Raw genomic sequence first — 16494 nt, 5'->3', positions numbered from 1 at the left:
TATCATATACTTTGCAACTGAAAGGCAATATTACAAATGTTTCAATCTCCCTCCAAACATTATTTACACCTTACCCTTGCAAAATGTCCACATTTTGCGTACTATGGCAAGAATGGGAGTAAGGTCTAAACCTAACAGCACTCTGTTCGCAAAGTGACCATGACTCCAGTTACAAGACTGCTAATCTATGCCTGACATTGTGATCACTCTTTAATTCAATCAATCCCCCTATTTTCAAAGCAAGTCCCCTATATGTGGATAGGCCAGACAAGAACACACAGGGGCCGAGATCTATACATGGGTGCCGCTAGTAAATTTTGGCAGGAGAGATGAATTAACAAGCTTAAGCTCACAGGAGCCCAAAGATAGTAGCTAGGATGAATGCAAGAAAACAGCCCAATGCTTGTTTTCTTTCAGCCTGGCCTGATGGGGAATGACCCTAATTGCCTGCCGCAAGTACTGAATTAAGCAGTGAAGGATGGCTTTTCAAAAAATGGAGGAGCAGGCAGCTGAGGCTAACATGACATTTGCCCATTGGGTCCATGAAACTGCGATTTAAGAATAATATCTGTAGGCCATAACTGCAACCCAAGCTCCTGCAGCTTAGCTGCCATTTGGGTCATCTTACCCAATGGTTCCATAGAGCCTAACTTAGGGAGACATTCCAGCGCCTCTACTCAGACCAGATAGTTCCTTCCTTCAGCAGAGGTTGTTCCCACAGACCTGAGACACAACAGTGTGGTATGGAGAACAGCTGAAAGGAGCACAATATCTCTTGCTGCTCCATCTGTGAAAATTTTACAATAATCTACTATAGCTCGGGATGCGGGTGGCGCTGTGGGTTAAACCACAGAGCCTAGGACTTGCTGATCAGAAGGTTGGCGGTTTGAATCCCCATGACGGGGTGAGCTCCCATTGCTTGGTCCCTGCTCCTGCCAACCTAGCAGTTCGAAAGCACATTAAAATAGGTACCGCTCCGGCGGGAAGGTAAATGGCGTTTCCGTGCGGTGCTCTAGTTTGCCAGAAGCGGCTTAGTCATGCTGGCCACATGACCCAGAAGCTGTACGCCGGCTCCCTCAGCCAATAAAGCGAGATGAGCGCCGCAACCCCAGAGTCGGCCACGACTGGACCTAATGGTCATGGGTCCCTTTACCTTTACTTATAGCTCATTAATGTCAAATGCATAAGTCACGTTCACACAGAGGTGTATCACAGATGCCTTTCAAAGGACGTTCCTATTAATGGCCAGAGAAAGCAAAAGGTCGTACTACCAGTAATAAAAGAACATCAAATTCTGTAGTGCTACCAACATCCACAACACTTCAGAACTGCCACAATCAATCAAAATAGGTGCACTCTATGCTACTCATGCCAAATTAAAATACTAACAATAACCTTGGCTTGCAGAGGCAGCACACTAAACATGCACAGAGAGCATGTTCTGGAAGCTGAAAGGTGAGAATGAGATTTGCACAGAAAGCAACTGAGACACCTCATATAATATTCAACACTGCACAGTCAATTTAAATAGTAGTATTCAACTGCCTACCTCACAGGACTCTTGTCTTTTCTAAATGGACTTTTGCTCCTAGATCGTCGTCTACTGTGGAAAAAAGGATACAACCAATTATGAAGGTATTAAATACATCAAAATAGATAATTAAATAGTCACCATAAAATAAGAGAAGGTAACCTTATTTTAATGTTGTGAGGCAAGCCAATCTTTCCTCTGATGGCACTGTTAAATTTTGGACCAGAACTAGATTTAAAAAAAAGACAAGACAATATATTACTAAGCAAGTTCATTATTGGCAGGAACAATCTTGAAACTAAATGCTAACTGGTGTTCACTTACAAGTATATTAGAAAGCAAGTGGGATGCAGTAAGGCAGATATGTGAAGCATATCCAAAATTAACCTGAGATATCATTTTGACATTATGAGAAAGTCTGGGCTAGTTCTCAGATGATTTAGTGCAACATATATATATGAACAAGAAGGCGCGCAAGCAAAGTCTCAGGCTTGCATGGTCTGTCTTATCCTCCCCCTGTATGGCAAGGATATAAGGCATTATGTATGAACCAAATGTTGTTATTCCACCATTACAGTGATAACCCTCTCCGATACTGCAAAAGAAAATTGTGTCACTGCCACAGTCATACTGTGATTTCAGATCCCACGATACTGGAAGCAGATTTCTCTTAAGTTGTCTGCTTAAAAGTATTTTGAAAAACCTAAGCCAAGGTACAGAAATGTATACATCTTAAAATTGAGGCTTATGCAGCTATATTAAAAGGTTAGTTTGCCTTTTTTAAAAAAATAAAACTTATACTTTTATTAGATTTCCTGCTTATTCAGCAATGAAATATTAGAACTAAAATGACAATTTTGCGCAACATACTAGGGGCTTCTGTAGCGGCCTCTGAATCGCCGTTCTCTACTTCTTGAACGGCTGCGTCTCCGTTCTTTACTTCTACTGCGCTTCCTCTCTCGACTTTTGCTCTTCTTCCTCTCACGATCACGACTTCGTTTGCGCTCCTTACTTCTACTCCTCTTCCTGTCATGGCTACGACTTCTGCTCTTGCTCTTTTTTCTCCTGAACAGGACAAACAACACAAGTTTAGGTGTCTTTTTTTTCAAAAGCAGCAAATAATAAGATCCACTTAAAAGTTAGACTATGAATTGGGTAGGTAGGCAAGTTTTAAAAATCCCCATCAAGTAAGTTATGGCAACTGCAGCATGAATGCAAATTTTCTTTATAATGTACATTATTTTTTAAATAATGAAATCATTCTTTAATCAAATTACATAATTTATTTTAATTCTCTCTAAACCATTTATACAATAGTTAAAAGCAAAGCACTGGGTATATACAAGCCTTCAAGATGACAGCACACATTCACAAGCATACCCTCACAACCAGGATAAACATACGGGTACCTCACTCTTTAAAATATCTACCTCCCTCCTAGGAGGAGGAATATTTTATCAAACAGAAGACACAAAAATGTTTAAACTGCAGATAACTATACCTACCAAGTTCCTTTGCAGAAATGTCAGGTTCATAGTTGATTCTGAACTGTTCATTTAATGAGACTCTCTTTCCACTCTACTGCCTGCTCACGCTAGATATGTTCCAAATGGAGAAGGAATAAGTCCCATTGGAGCAAGTAGCTTGGATCCCAGGTGCCCTTCTGCTAGCGGAAAGCCTCTTCCACTCACAGAAGGGCTGTTTCCGACCTAGCGGAAGAGCATTGCATGAGAAAAGCAACCCCAAATCCAAAGAATTGCTTCTGTTTGCATAAGCTATTTTCAAGACGTTATTACGGCCCACTAGTTTATCCTATAGCTTCCTTATTCACTATTTCTCTCATACTGTAGACACAGTATGCTACCTTGTGCTGCTGGCTTGTGAGATATATTTTACTATCACTTGCAAGAAAATTCAAACAGCACACGTACATTGTCTTCTTCCCCTCGTTTATCTGGATCCAAGTCAATGATTTAGCCCCTTAAGAGTTATATATTCTAAACCATTTGCTGGTTATAACAGAAATGCAAAGTATTTTTAAGAGGGGGAAAACCTACAGAAGTAACATAGGGACCCAAAGACAGGTTCAAAAGTAAGAACATATACATACTGCATTACCCCAAAAGACATAATTAGTCTATATTAGGGTTTCTCCATGCTTAAAACCAGGGACAAATAATGTTTCCACTGTAAAGAGGCAGACATGTACCAAGAACGAAGGAACTGGTTGCCTCTAAGTACACGTCTCAGAACAGGAAGATATTTTTAGTAGCAGAACTGAGCTCACAATCCTTTCACATTAAAATTCATCCTTAATTCCCCTTAATTACTTTTTTTCAGTAGCATAATATGGGGAGCCCTTTTGGTTTGCTGGTAAACAGTTGGAGTCAGAAACTGTTGCAGTTCTATTGCAAAAAATCCAGAGGTACTCCCTCCTGTGCCTCTCCTTTAAAGGATTTAGAGCATAAGTGTTCACAAAACTCTATTTGTTGACCCTGGTTTATTAGAGTGGTGCATTTATTTTTTACTTAAGCTGTAATATCCTAACAAGAGTACTGTATTTCTTAAAAGTTGTTTAAGCTAACAACACCTGCCTATAATCTGCACTTTTCATTTCACAAGGTTTATTGCATCCAGAGTATTCAACCTTGTGCAGGAGTAAGGTCACTAAACTGGACAACTGGAATTAATTCAAGAGTTAAGATCTCACTCAAATTCTATTCTAAACAAAGAGATTGAACAAATTCATAGTACTACTTGTATCAGTTATGTTTCTACCCTGTACACAGGAAGACAAGCAAGTTATAAATCAGATCGCTTCAGTGAGCAAAAACCAGGGCCTTGGTTTGTAATCACAAGGAGGACCATTTGTTTCTACTGTGATTTGTCAATTAAAATTCAAGAAATCCATAGGCTAAATAATCAACTCAAACCTAAGGAGTTTACCTAGCATGATATTAGTGAGATATTATGGATGGTATTCCTCTTTGCAGTCAGATATCGTCAAGAAACATCCTTATAGAAAGCAATTCTTCTTTGATTCCCAGATGACAAAAACTGTCAATACAGCAATAACCAGATGAAATATTGCCAATATCCCCCTTCCCAAAGAAAATGTATAGATTTGAGACCTAATACCTATGTAAGGAATTATTGCAACATGTACATTTTCATATACCTGGAACCTACAAGCCCAGTAACTTAAGGCTGCCTGTTAATTATAATATGTGGTTTTTTTCTAGTTCGCCTTCAGTTATGTACCGAACATGAATGTGGCAAGTTATGGGAACTTTAAGAATTTTCCTACTGCAGGAATAAAAAGAAACTGAGAAGACACTGAAGTTCAAACTTGGACCTACAATTAATGTTCATATCATTATTAAATAACAAGTGTGACCAATTGTTTCTCCATAAAAATATAAAACATAGCATGTGAAATTTACCTAAGTTTAAAATTAGGGTTTCAACTCCTTTCTACCACAAGTCAAATAATTTAAATTTCTAATAAATCTGTCACATTAAGAATGCATAATGGATGCTTGCATATGCCATCAGGAGAAAGCTGCAACTTACTCTCGTAACAAAAGATTTCACCCCAGTACTGCCTACACTACAGGAATGAAGTTCTGTAAAGAAAAGATAAGGGCTTTCTTAAATTGTCTTTCTTCCTTGTGGCAGCACATTGCCACAGTTACAAGTTGCAGCTCAAGAACATGATTTTCATCCAACAATTTGTTGAGTATATAGATAGGCTTATGGTTGCAGCAAATGTGCAAACCAACCCGCAAATCACCTGTTGGAACTTTGAGAGACTGGCATACTAGCAATAGCATTAAAAGTGGGGTGGTTTTTATGCAGCACTAAAATATAGCTTAGTGCTACATGGGATAAGCATGAGAAAAGCTTCAGGTTCACAAACTCCCGTTCTAGGCAAGAGTGATTTAAAATGAGCCAGCTTCATAACCCATGGTTTGAAATTAGCTCGCTCAGAAACCTGACTAGAGATTGTTTTATATCATGATCTCTGGTTCATACATAAGAAGTCAGAAATTATGGAAAGTGAACCAAAACACTGAGGAAATCTTTCTCCCAACTGCATGGAAGCAGAGGAACAAGAGACCTCAAAGCTTTACTCAGGCTCATTTCTATTCATACATGTAAAACTAAACCGCTGTTGTGCGTGTACAAGTTGAATAAGAAAGTATTACTGAGCAGACTGCTCATTGCCAAATATTTTAATAGCTTGGGAACAGCAAAGACCAATCAAGTGGAAGAGCTTCTTTCGAATCATGAGAAGCACTTCAGAAAACCTTATACACTATATGAGAAAAAATTAATGCTTGGAACTACAGACAAAAAATCACTTTCATGCTGTGCATGGGAGGTCAGTGATAGTGCATCCTAAAGATTAACTATGAAGAATGTAATAAAATAAAATAAAACCACTTCACGTGGAGCATGCTGCCCCAAACTGAATATAAAGAAAAATGTAATAAATGGGCACCAGTCATGCCTAATATAGGCTTCTAATCATCTTCATTTCTTAACAGCATGCCAGTAATACAAAATGCTCCGCAACACAGTACATATGTACATACATACATAATCAGGCTACTATAATGAAACAGCCAAACTGGTAAAAAGGTATGTTCCTTCTAACCAACAATTCCTAACCAAACTGGTGCAGCAATAAAACTGCTAGCACATTTGCAAAGCTAAGCTGGGTCCAATATGGTTTCAAATTAGATGGAGGACCACCTGTTGAAATTCCTGCATTGCAGACGGTTGGACTAGATGACTCAGGGTCCCTTCTACAATTCTTTGATTCTATGAGTATGATCACCACTTTGGAGGATTTGCTTTTTTATTATTTCTGCAGGAGTGTGTGTGTATCAAATTACACACTTTCCATTGGACTTGTAAGCTTGAGAGTTAGTGTGGTGTAAGAGTATTAGACTAGGACCTGAAACTTGAATGGCCACTTGGCTATGAAGCTTACTGGGTGACCATAGGCCAGTCACTGCCTCTTAGCTCAACCTACCTCACAGGGTTGTTGTGGGGAATAAATGAGGTGGGAGAGCGCTATGTACACCATCTTGAGCTCCTTCGAGAATAAGGTGTTCTAAATTGCAACAAATTATTAATGTATTTAACGTAAGCAGTAGTGCACACAGAGACAAAGGTTTTCTGGAAAACTAGGGTAATATGCATAGGTTAATTTTCCATTTGTACCAGAAAATTTTTTTATGCCCAGGAGCATGGGTGGTGGACAATCTAGCCTGTAGGCCAATCCTGTCCTGTCAGGAGGTTCAAGTTGGTCCATGAGGTCATTTTCCTGAAACCACACTGCCTGCCTATCAGCTAACAATAGTTGTGATGTCATCTAATGGGCTTGAGGATGGGGTTGACTTAACACATTCCTGTTCGAGCAAGGAATGAATCTACAGCCAAAGCAGCAAGATTTAACCCCCTACTTGTGAGCCGAAAAGTGGGGGGGGGGGGGGAATTCCTGATTCTGGAAGGGTTTTGCATGGAACTCCCTGATAAAACAGAGCGGGGGATTTGTTTTAGCAGAAGCCGCTTCCTGGGGTTTAGCCTTTCCAGAATGTAGGAAAATGCTTTTTAATTTTAGCTGCACCTTTGGGACTTTAAAGCACTTTGCATCATTGTGACATCAGGTGGTTGATGGGTTGGTGGTTCCTGATAAAAATCTAGCTCACAGAGCCAAAAAGGTTCCTCAGCACCTGCCCTAGAGAGTCATCTAATCATGTTTATTTTACTTGTACTTAGTAAACAAAAGGCAAAAATTCTGAAACTGCCAAGCATACCTAACATTGTATTTGCAATTGATATCCATAATGAAAGAAAAGCTCTGGAACTTTTTCCACCCTACATAAACCAAATAATGCTGTTTTCCTAATAAAATACATGCAGTCATCATGACTGTAAAAGCTTGTGCATTTGCTACTATTCTATTTTGCTTCAAGTTAAATTACAGCAGACATCTGCAAGAAACTGAAACCCTGGTATCAATAGGTAAATAACATGTTTATTAGTCACCCGCCCAGAAAATTAACCTTAATCCAAATTGTATTTGTTGCAGTTAGTTTTTGCTTAGTTTATACTAAAATGTATCCTTTTTGCATATGGTAAATGGCTAACTGTTCATCAGAACATTATAGGCAACTGAGGTTTTGATATAAACAAAATCTGTGTTGTTTTATGCATATTGAATGTTTTGCACCATCCATTCTTCACTTTTAGGATCTTACCCCATATATACCCACTCAATTGCTTCAATCTGCTCATTCCACACTTGTAGTAATCAATCTTTTAGTGGCAGCACCTACAGTTTGGAACTCCAGGCCTGACAGGTTCCTTCGTTGTATTCCTGTGATTGCTTAAAGCATTTCTGTTTAGACAACTCTATACATAAATGTAGAATCTACATGAGATTTCTGTCTTTTGGCTACTGCTGGCTTTAATAATCTCTGAATGTTTAAATAACCTGTTTTTAATAGAGGATTTTAATGTTGTATGTTAGGTAAAGTTACCCGTGACTGTTAGGTCCAGTCGCAGACAACTCTGGGGTTGTGCGCTCATCTTGCTCTATAGGCAGAGGGAGCTGGCATTTGTCCACAGACAGCTTCCGGGTCATGTGGCCAGCATGACTAAGCCGGTTTGGGTGAACCAGAGAAGCGCACGGAAACGGCGTTTACCTTCCTGCTGGTGCGTTACCTATTTATCTACTTGCACTGCATGCGTTCGAACTGCTATGTGGGCAAGAAATTCTCTTAAATTAATTTAAATAAACTTTTTTGGGCATAATGCTTTCACTAATCACTTTGTTATATTGTAGATCATTTCCCATCATTTTGGGCCTTTTTAGCTATGAATTAAGCAAAAAGTCTGGGGACCCGGGTGGCGCTGTGGGTAAAACCCCAGCGCCTAGGGCTTGCCGATCGCATGGTTGGCGGTTCGAATCCCCGCGGTGGGGTGAGCTCCCATCTTTCGGTCCCAGCTCCTGCCCACCTAGCAGTTCGAAAGCACCCTTAAGTGCAAGTAGATAAATAGGTACCGCTTTCTAGCAGGAAGGTAAACGGTGTTTCCGTGTGCTGCGCTGGTGCCGGCTCGCCAGAGCAGCTTCATCACGCTGACCACGTGACCCGGAAGTGTCTCCGGACAGCGCTGGCCCCCAGCCTCTTAAGTGAGATGGGCGCACAACCCTAGAGTCGGACACGACTGGCCCATACGGGCAGGGGTACCTTACCTTTTTAAGCAAAAAGTCAGGATTTTAAAGCCCTGAACAAACCAACAGGGTATGAAGTCTACACCTTTTAATGCACCCAGACAGGAAAAAACCTTCATGAAATTGTCCATGTCCATAAAAGTTTAGCTCAGGGATGGGGAACCTCTTACCCTCTTGGCATGGCCTATTGTCAGGGATGGAAGGTGTAGTCCAGCAACATCTGAAGGGCCACAGGTTCCCCATCCCAGATTTAGCCCATGAGATCAGTGAGGCTACATAAAACTACATTAAAAAAACAAAAACGTTTAGCACTTTTTCCCTGTTCACCCAATGGCTGACAGAACAAAGTCTCTTGTAAATTCTTGAGGGTGACAGGAGACGGCAGAACATTCCTCAACACCTAGGACAAGCAACAAAAAGCTAAGTTAACATCTTCCCACCAAGATAACATTTAATAAAAAGGAGACTGTCCAGCCAGTTTTTTGTTGCCTGCTGTGGTTGTAAGACCATGAGTTTCAGGCTGCCTTGCAGTTAAGTTAGTACAGCAAAGGGTCAAAAGGCTTTAATGAAATATTAACGCATATTTCCTCAAGTAAACTACTACAAAGGAATTAAAAAGGTTCTGAAAAGTAACTTACTGTGAGGTTTTGTAAAAAAAACATCCTTTTTTGAGAGTAAATCCTCTTTCTTATCCCACTGACCTATGACATTATTAACTTTTCATACAACACCGTCAACCTATTATTGTGGCTTGCAGTCTTAAGATATGAACAAACAGGGGTTTTTCTCTAATAAAAGCAAGTCAGGGAGCCTGCAATAGTATTATTCAGGGTATTTAAATTTTCACTTTGGGTGGTATCCAGTGGAGGCTGTCAGCAGACAAAAGGGAATCTGTCAATGGAAGGGAGAGAAAAGTTTTATTAATCTCCCATTCCCCCTAAGGTACCCCACACACCATCTAAATCTGCTCCAGAAGGTTGGGGGAGCAGAAATAATTAAAAACAACCTTTCAAGAGCTGATAGTCACCACTGGACACCATCCACTGAAAAAAATGGCCAACAAGGCTGGTAGAGAAGCTGGTTTCCTTCTAACACCATTACATTTGGATAAGAGAGAATACAGCATGACTCCTTCTATGTACTGTGTTCCACTTTATAAAACCACCAGGGAAAGGAAATTAGAAGTTTCCAGTTACTTCCACTATCAAATACTGCAAAGAGAAAGGAGCTATCTACCTTCCCAATACAAGCTGTCCTTTACATGAACAAGGCAATCTACCTCAGATACTCCCCAAGTGTAATTTAGGAAGATGAGTCTTATTTCTATATTGTGCACATTTTTAAACAGTAGTTTACTCCTCTCATTTCCACAAGAAGGGCCACATTCTGCACAGGTAGCAAAGACATGCTCTCAGAAGGCAAGAGTAGACTGTACTTTTCCAGTAGTGGTTTTTTGATGGGATAGCTCTGGGAAGAAACATATTATTCTTTTTAAGAACAAAGTTCAGTCTCTTGTGCTCTCTCGTCTCTCAGCAGTAAGTTTAAGTAAACGTTTAGTCACTGTTGATATTAATGAAACAATCCACTATCCAAAAAGGATCTGTTCAGCAGGGAGTGGGGAAATGATTCTGTTTTCCACCACAGTAAAAGACTAGCATGAGTTTTTATTGCTTAGAAAAGCACAGCCCTATGCAAAGGCAGTTTTGCTTAAAGTGGTATTTTGTTTGTTTGTTTTCTCAGCAACCATTGCTAAACAAAGGAACTGATGCCTCAGAAATTGACTTTTTTCCCTGGATATATTTAAAGAAAGGGTATGCAAGTTGACCCCAAGATTCCCTTTTATTTAAAAGAAGCAGATCATCTCACTGGAAAACTACTTAATTTAGTTTTTAGAACTATTCCAGTTCTGTTTCATTAGCCCTCTCTGTTATATTAAAATATTTTGCTTCCATTTTCTAGAAGAGGAAAGAAACTAGTGGAAACAGCAACTCTCACTGTGTTTCCAAATAGCTTATCAAGATACTGCCAAACACTGTTCTTTTGTCCTGCCACTATGAGGCATGACTGGCTGGAACTCGAGGCAAAAACTGTTCTGTGGTGACTCCCACCTTACAGAATTAGCTTAAAAGTCACCTTAAACCAACCCACACATACTTCTCAACATTCCAGAAAGATAGGTATGCTAGCCTAAAGTAGTTCCAAGGTGCTTCAACAATACAAGTTCTTGTGACCAAAGATTCCACAGTCAAATTTATTCCATTTGGAAATTTACCTTAAAAAGCTCATACCAGATTCACTTGGACTATAATCCCATGTCCATTTATCTGGAAATAAGCACCAATGAACGCAATGGAACTTACTTCTGAGCAGACATATTATGCCATCAGTCTTTTAATGTACCTTTTAACTTTTTTTTTAAAGTTAGGTAAACTGTTACAAAAATCTAAAATTATGTATCTGTCATAGACTATATATTTAGCTGTATTTAATTTCTTTTGAAAGATGACCCGGCGGAAAGTTTTGGAATTGAACAAGGATTCCAGTTGTCTCTTTCAAAAGTTTACGTTGGGAGTTAAATATTCTGTTTGCTTAAAAACTGAAGAACACTAATATTACTGAGGGAAGAGGGCCTGGCTGCCAAAGAATGTTTCCTAGGAATAACGACAAATTCAGTAATACCAATGGATACTTACTTCTTGCTGCGCTCTTCATGGCCATTGGCACTGCTCAATTTGTTCTCATCCTAAGCAGGGTTGATAGAAGAACATCGTGAGGACGAAGTGGAAACATTTCAAGTGGTCAAAAGGGTAATGGGAATAGGGATAAGAAAATACAAAACAAAAATTTTAATACTAAAATTATTTTACATTTAATATGGAGTGCTACTAGTTAATGTAGACTTGTTTAACCACTTTGTTGCTTATAGTTAAGTCATACAGTTACAAATACAAGAATTACTATTAAAAATATATATTTAAATCGTACAAACTTCCTTACGTGACTTTAAAGTTATCCTGAAGTTTTCAGCACTCAAGTGGTTAAATAAATAAAATGTAAAAAGAAATTTCACGTTTAAAACATTTTCATGTACTATAATCCCTTTGACCAGTACCAAGGCTATATCTCTGCCTAAGCCCCAAGTGGCCATGCTAGCAGCCAGCCACTATCGATTTCCTGTGACCGATGCCAGTCCTGAGATCTTCGCCCATTTTCGTTGGAGGGTTGGGACTGTAAGAGCTTGATGCCACCTCTGTCACACATCTCGCCCTGAAGCAAACAGGGATTCACACTGCTTTAGTAACGTCGACTCCCAAGTCAGTCATCAATAATCCAACCAGTCCAGCCTAAATATTCCCTATTTCCATACCTGTTTACATGGAAAATATCCATGTTAAACTAGCACACAAGATTCTTAACATTACAAATTATGATTTGTTTCAAAATGTTACATAGCTAATTAATATTACATAAAACTAAACATGAAAATTTAAAAGGTTACAAACACTTGTTCAAAACTCATACCGCATAGCTGTACTAAACATACTTCAAAATGAACTAATAGTTGCTGTTATGTTTATTGTAGTTATCACACCAGTTACACCATGAGTTCAACTGCTACATTACTTAATTTTTTGTATATATAGATTTGTGAAGCCAGTGCTACTGCATGCATAATTTAATAGTTTCACCAATATCCAGTGAAAAACTAAATACATTTGCTGCCTGTTTAGATCTAGAAGCTAGGTATTAAATATTCAGAAATGTAGAAAATTATATCAAAGTTGCTAAATTAAATAAATAGAAGAGTACTCTTTCACAACGAACGGTAGACTGCAACAATATTTTGTTTTACTATTACTAAAATGTGAACTATTCAGGGATCCAAGAATTTTTGGAAAGGTCTTTCGCACAACAGTTAATTGCCTCCTATCCTGTTAAAGATTAATCACCCGTCTATCTTTTTTTTTAAAAAAAGAGGTCACTCTTCTTCCATTAAGCAGTCTAAGTATTTGCTTGCCATGAACTTGGGGAAGAGATTATTCTTGGAACCCTGCTATTTGCCCAAACCACTGCATTCACCTTGTTGCTAATCCAAAATTGAGCTGGTAGTTTTTAGGAGTGTTTTCCGTTTGTTTGGTTTTTTTGTTTTTACCTAGGGGGACCACGGTACAGCGATACGTCACTCAATTACTACCTTATGATTGACAGTTCACACTGGAATCAAAGGTGAATTCATGGGAGTAGAGGTGAGATATCGTTAGGCAAGTCTACAAAGAGAGATAGATGGGCATTTATTCATCACGCTGAAGTGAAACTACTGCACAATATAATTACATTAACAGCATATAGTTACTCGTAAGATACACGTAACGCACGTCCAATAAGATAAATCATGAGGGCTCCGGGGATGTTAGTTTACAGTTCAGCAGTAGTTTCATGAATAATGCTAAATGAATAGTGATAAAGCCCTTATTAGCATATTTTCTCACCTTCTTATAAGGAGCTTCAAGCATTGCTTCAATATCAATATCATCAGCCATTTTTCACGACACCTAGAAAGAGGAAAAAGTTCCTTTAGTCAAGCATGTACTAATCCAGACTAGTTCAAAAATTAAGAGCTTGATGATTCTGATGGTGACAAAAGTTGCATCAGTCCACACTTCCAAATGATTCATAGTTTTATATTCTGAACATTCTGGAAACTCTAGGTCAGTTTTGACATAACACTGTTAAAAGTGAATGAACCAAGCTTCTCCCTACTTTTTACACCCTTTCTTCTTCCTCTAGTGCAAATGAAAGGTACCAGTGTCCACAAGCGTTCATTTCCATTTTTGATTAACATTAGCTTTTGTTTTACCAAACTCTGGACCAACTGTGATTAATTTTAACTATGGCTAATGGAAACAAGCCAATCTCAAACCATAGCAGGCTGGCTTTCATTAACTATAGATAAGATTTACCAGAGCTTATGGTTCAAACATGCTAAACTGTAGTTCAGCTAAAATTCCAAGTGATAATTTATAATCTCCTAGGCGTAGCTATGCTGGAGGAGAGGGAAGTGTGTGAGCTCAAAGAGAGGCTAGGCTTAATCCTGTAACACTAAAGCACGGCTGCCTGCAAAAAGTCACAGTCTCTGGAAGCATGTAACACATTCAGCCAAACACAAAACTATGCAGTTTTCCTATTATCCAGAGAAAAAGTAAACCCGGTTCCCATGTTTGTAAGTTACTTTTGTAAATACCTACCCAACATACATAAACAGAAGCATATTTGCTAATAAAACATACTAAAATATCTCTTCTCCAAATAGCCATAATAGGTTTTATTACTCCAGTAATACCTGTGTAATTAAGATAATAATTTGCTGAAAACCCCTCACCAAGTCATTTGACTTTCAAAGACAACAAACTATTATAATTCTCTGTTGGCTTTATGACTAACAGAGGTAAAGATTTCTTAAAATAAATGTGATATTCAGCTCAGGTTACAGTTTCTCTCTCTCAATTTCTCTATCATGGAGAGCCCAGACTTTGTCAATGGGCAAGAACACAGATGCTGCAGGCTCCAAGCAACTGCTGAAAGCAAAATAAGCAAGAGCATTTCAACATACTCTTGTTAAACCAGATATGCACTAATATCAAACTGTTGGAACCAATTCAATTATCAATTCAATGTAACAGATAACAATAATCTAGAAATTCCAATTATTTAACCACATTTTGAAAAATGAACTCTTGAAAATGCATGTATGCATATACCCTCCCATAAAACTGTTCCTGGAATGCTCTAACATTTTTGGTTGAGCATTTTGTTACTGTAAATGCTGTTTGCTCAAGGTTAAAGTTGACTGATGGAAAACATTTCCTTAAAATCAACAGTGAATACAGCTATGCAGAATTATAAAAGGGAAGCCATTTTGTGTTGTTGCCTTACCTCCAGGGTGTGGGAGAAACATCCCTGTGGTGAAAAAAAGCTCAATAGAGCTTCAGATTAGAAGTTCCTCACGAATCTGATGATTTCCCATCACCTGAAATCTGCCATGAATCATTGACTCCTTGGGTCAAAAATTCAAAACAGATTAGTTAAACTATCCCAGAAAATATTTTGTATGGAATCAGCTGTTGCAGATTCCCCAATTGCAAGATATCAGCAATCCTGAGCTTGTTATGATAAGGATTATGGGTAGACTACTCTCAGCTACTCTCTGAAGAATGGAGAAAAGACCCTCTTAAGAATATTAGGGGGTGGGCAGGGGAAGGACTAGACCATGTGAAAAATGAACATAATATTTTAGCTGCAGTTCATTTTCAGCTTTGTATTCTTGTTATTTAAAAAGTGTGATTCAACATTTTGTAGCTGCACTCATAACCTAGGTTTAATGACTGCTTTTATACAGCACAGTAATATTGTTTTAGGGGTTTCAAAGAGTGTTGAAAGCAACATAATTGCACTCACGTAATTACTCCCACTTGTGCAACAAAACTGCTCCCTCTCCTGTTCACACATGCAGACCCCCAAATCTCCTTCAGAAGGTGGGGGGGAGCATTAGAAACTCAGAAATGTAAACTAATCACCAAATGCCATCTTAAACCTGGGTTATGGTCGCCACATAGGAATGTCTAGGTACCTTTTTTCCTGCAGTGAATTTTATTATTTTTGTTACTTTTTATTCATTTCACTTCTGTACTGCTTTATATTTTAAAGGAAAAAAATCTCAAAGTGGTTTACAGCACATTAAAACATCAAATAAAATAGTCCAGAATAAAACTGAAACTTCAAGGAAAGTACAGTGGTGCCCCGCAAGACGAATGCCTCGCAAGACAAAAAACTCGCTAGACTAAAGAGTTTTCCGTTTTTGAGTTGCTTCGCAAGACGAATTTCTCTATGGGCTTGCTTTGCAAGACGAAAATATCTTACAAGTTTGTTTCCTTTTTCTTAACACCATTATTCGAGGAGCAACTCATAGAACGCAGTGTACATAGTAGCCTTTTTTGAGGTTTTTAAAGACTTTGTTGATTTTTGAAGCTTTTCCAAAACTTCTTTTGCAGCCATTTAGTAAGTTAAGCTTTTAAAACTTTTTGGGGGGGGGTTGGATTTTGGGTTGGGGTGTTTGGAATTCAAGAACTTGGTGTTGGGGAGGGGTTTGCAAGAATCTGGACGCTTGTGTGTTTTTTTCCTGCATTTTTATGATTTTTTGTGACCATTGGGGCACTCTGCTGTTTTTTTTAAAAAAATCTGGGTTTGAATTTCTGTGTGGTGGGTGGCTGGGGGAACAGTTGGGGAGGGGTTTGCAAGAATCTGAAAGCTTGTGTGTTTTCTTCTGCATTTTTATGATTTTCTGTGACCATTGGGCCACTCTGCTGTTTTTTTTAAAAAAATCTGGATTTGAATTTCTGTGTGCTGGGTGGCTGGGGGAACAGTTGGGGAGGGGTTTGCAAGAATCTGGAAGCTTGTGTGTTTTTTTCTGGCATGGAGAGGCTGCCAGTTCTGATGTTTCTGCGGCTGAAGACTTTGCAGCAGAGTTCCTGGAGGTTGTGAAGACGGAGGGCTACGTTCCACAGCAGGTCTTCAACTGCGACAAGACCGGGCTGTTTTGGAAGAGGATGCCCAAAAGGACTTTCATCACACAGGAGGAGACCAAGTTGCCTGGCCACAAGCCCATGAAGGACCGTCTGACCCTGCTCTTCTGTGCCAACGCAATCGGCGACCTGAA

At 39.0% G+C, this 16494-nt stretch overlaps 1 protein-coding gene across 20 annotated transcripts in view; it reads right to left on the bottom strand.

The window, feature by feature from the left end:
* Positions 1 to 16494, bottom strand: part of RBM39 (RNA binding motif protein 39) — a 35922-nt gene that overhangs the window by 15032 nt on the left and 4396 nt on the right. Inside the window, exons 2-9 of one of the 20 annotated variants that reach the window (XM_083508412.1) lie at positions 13271 to 13333; positions 12861 to 13048; positions 11893 to 12047; positions 11474 to 11523; positions 8951 to 9062; positions 2402 to 2596; positions 1694 to 1759; positions 1550 to 1603 (exon numbers count right to left, since the gene is read on the bottom strand). In XM_083508412.1, coding sequence (XP_083364538.1) covers positions 1550 to 1603; positions 1694 to 1759; positions 2402 to 2596; positions 8951 to 8961 — 326 coding nt within the window. In that variant the 5' untranslated portion in view covers positions 8962 to 9062; positions 11474 to 11523; positions 11893 to 12047; positions 12861 to 13048; positions 13271 to 13333. Of the gene's footprint in view, positions 1 to 1549; positions 1604 to 1693; positions 1760 to 2401; positions 2597 to 3036; positions 8413 to 8950; positions 9672 to 11473; positions 13049 to 13270; positions 13334 to 16494 lie in introns of those variants that run through there. The other 19 variants (XM_083508401.1, XM_083508400.1, XM_083508410.1 and 16 more) reach the window with 19 other exon arrangements.

The sequence above is a fragment of the Podarcis liolepis genome, assembly GCF_965112155.1.
Source record: "Podarcis liolepis genome assembly, chromosome: 6".
NCBI classification, from domain to species: Eukaryota; Metazoa; Chordata; class Lepidosauria; order Squamata; family Lacertidae; genus Podarcis; species Podarcis liolepis.
This window is presented reverse-complemented; position numbering and strand designations above follow the sequence as displayed.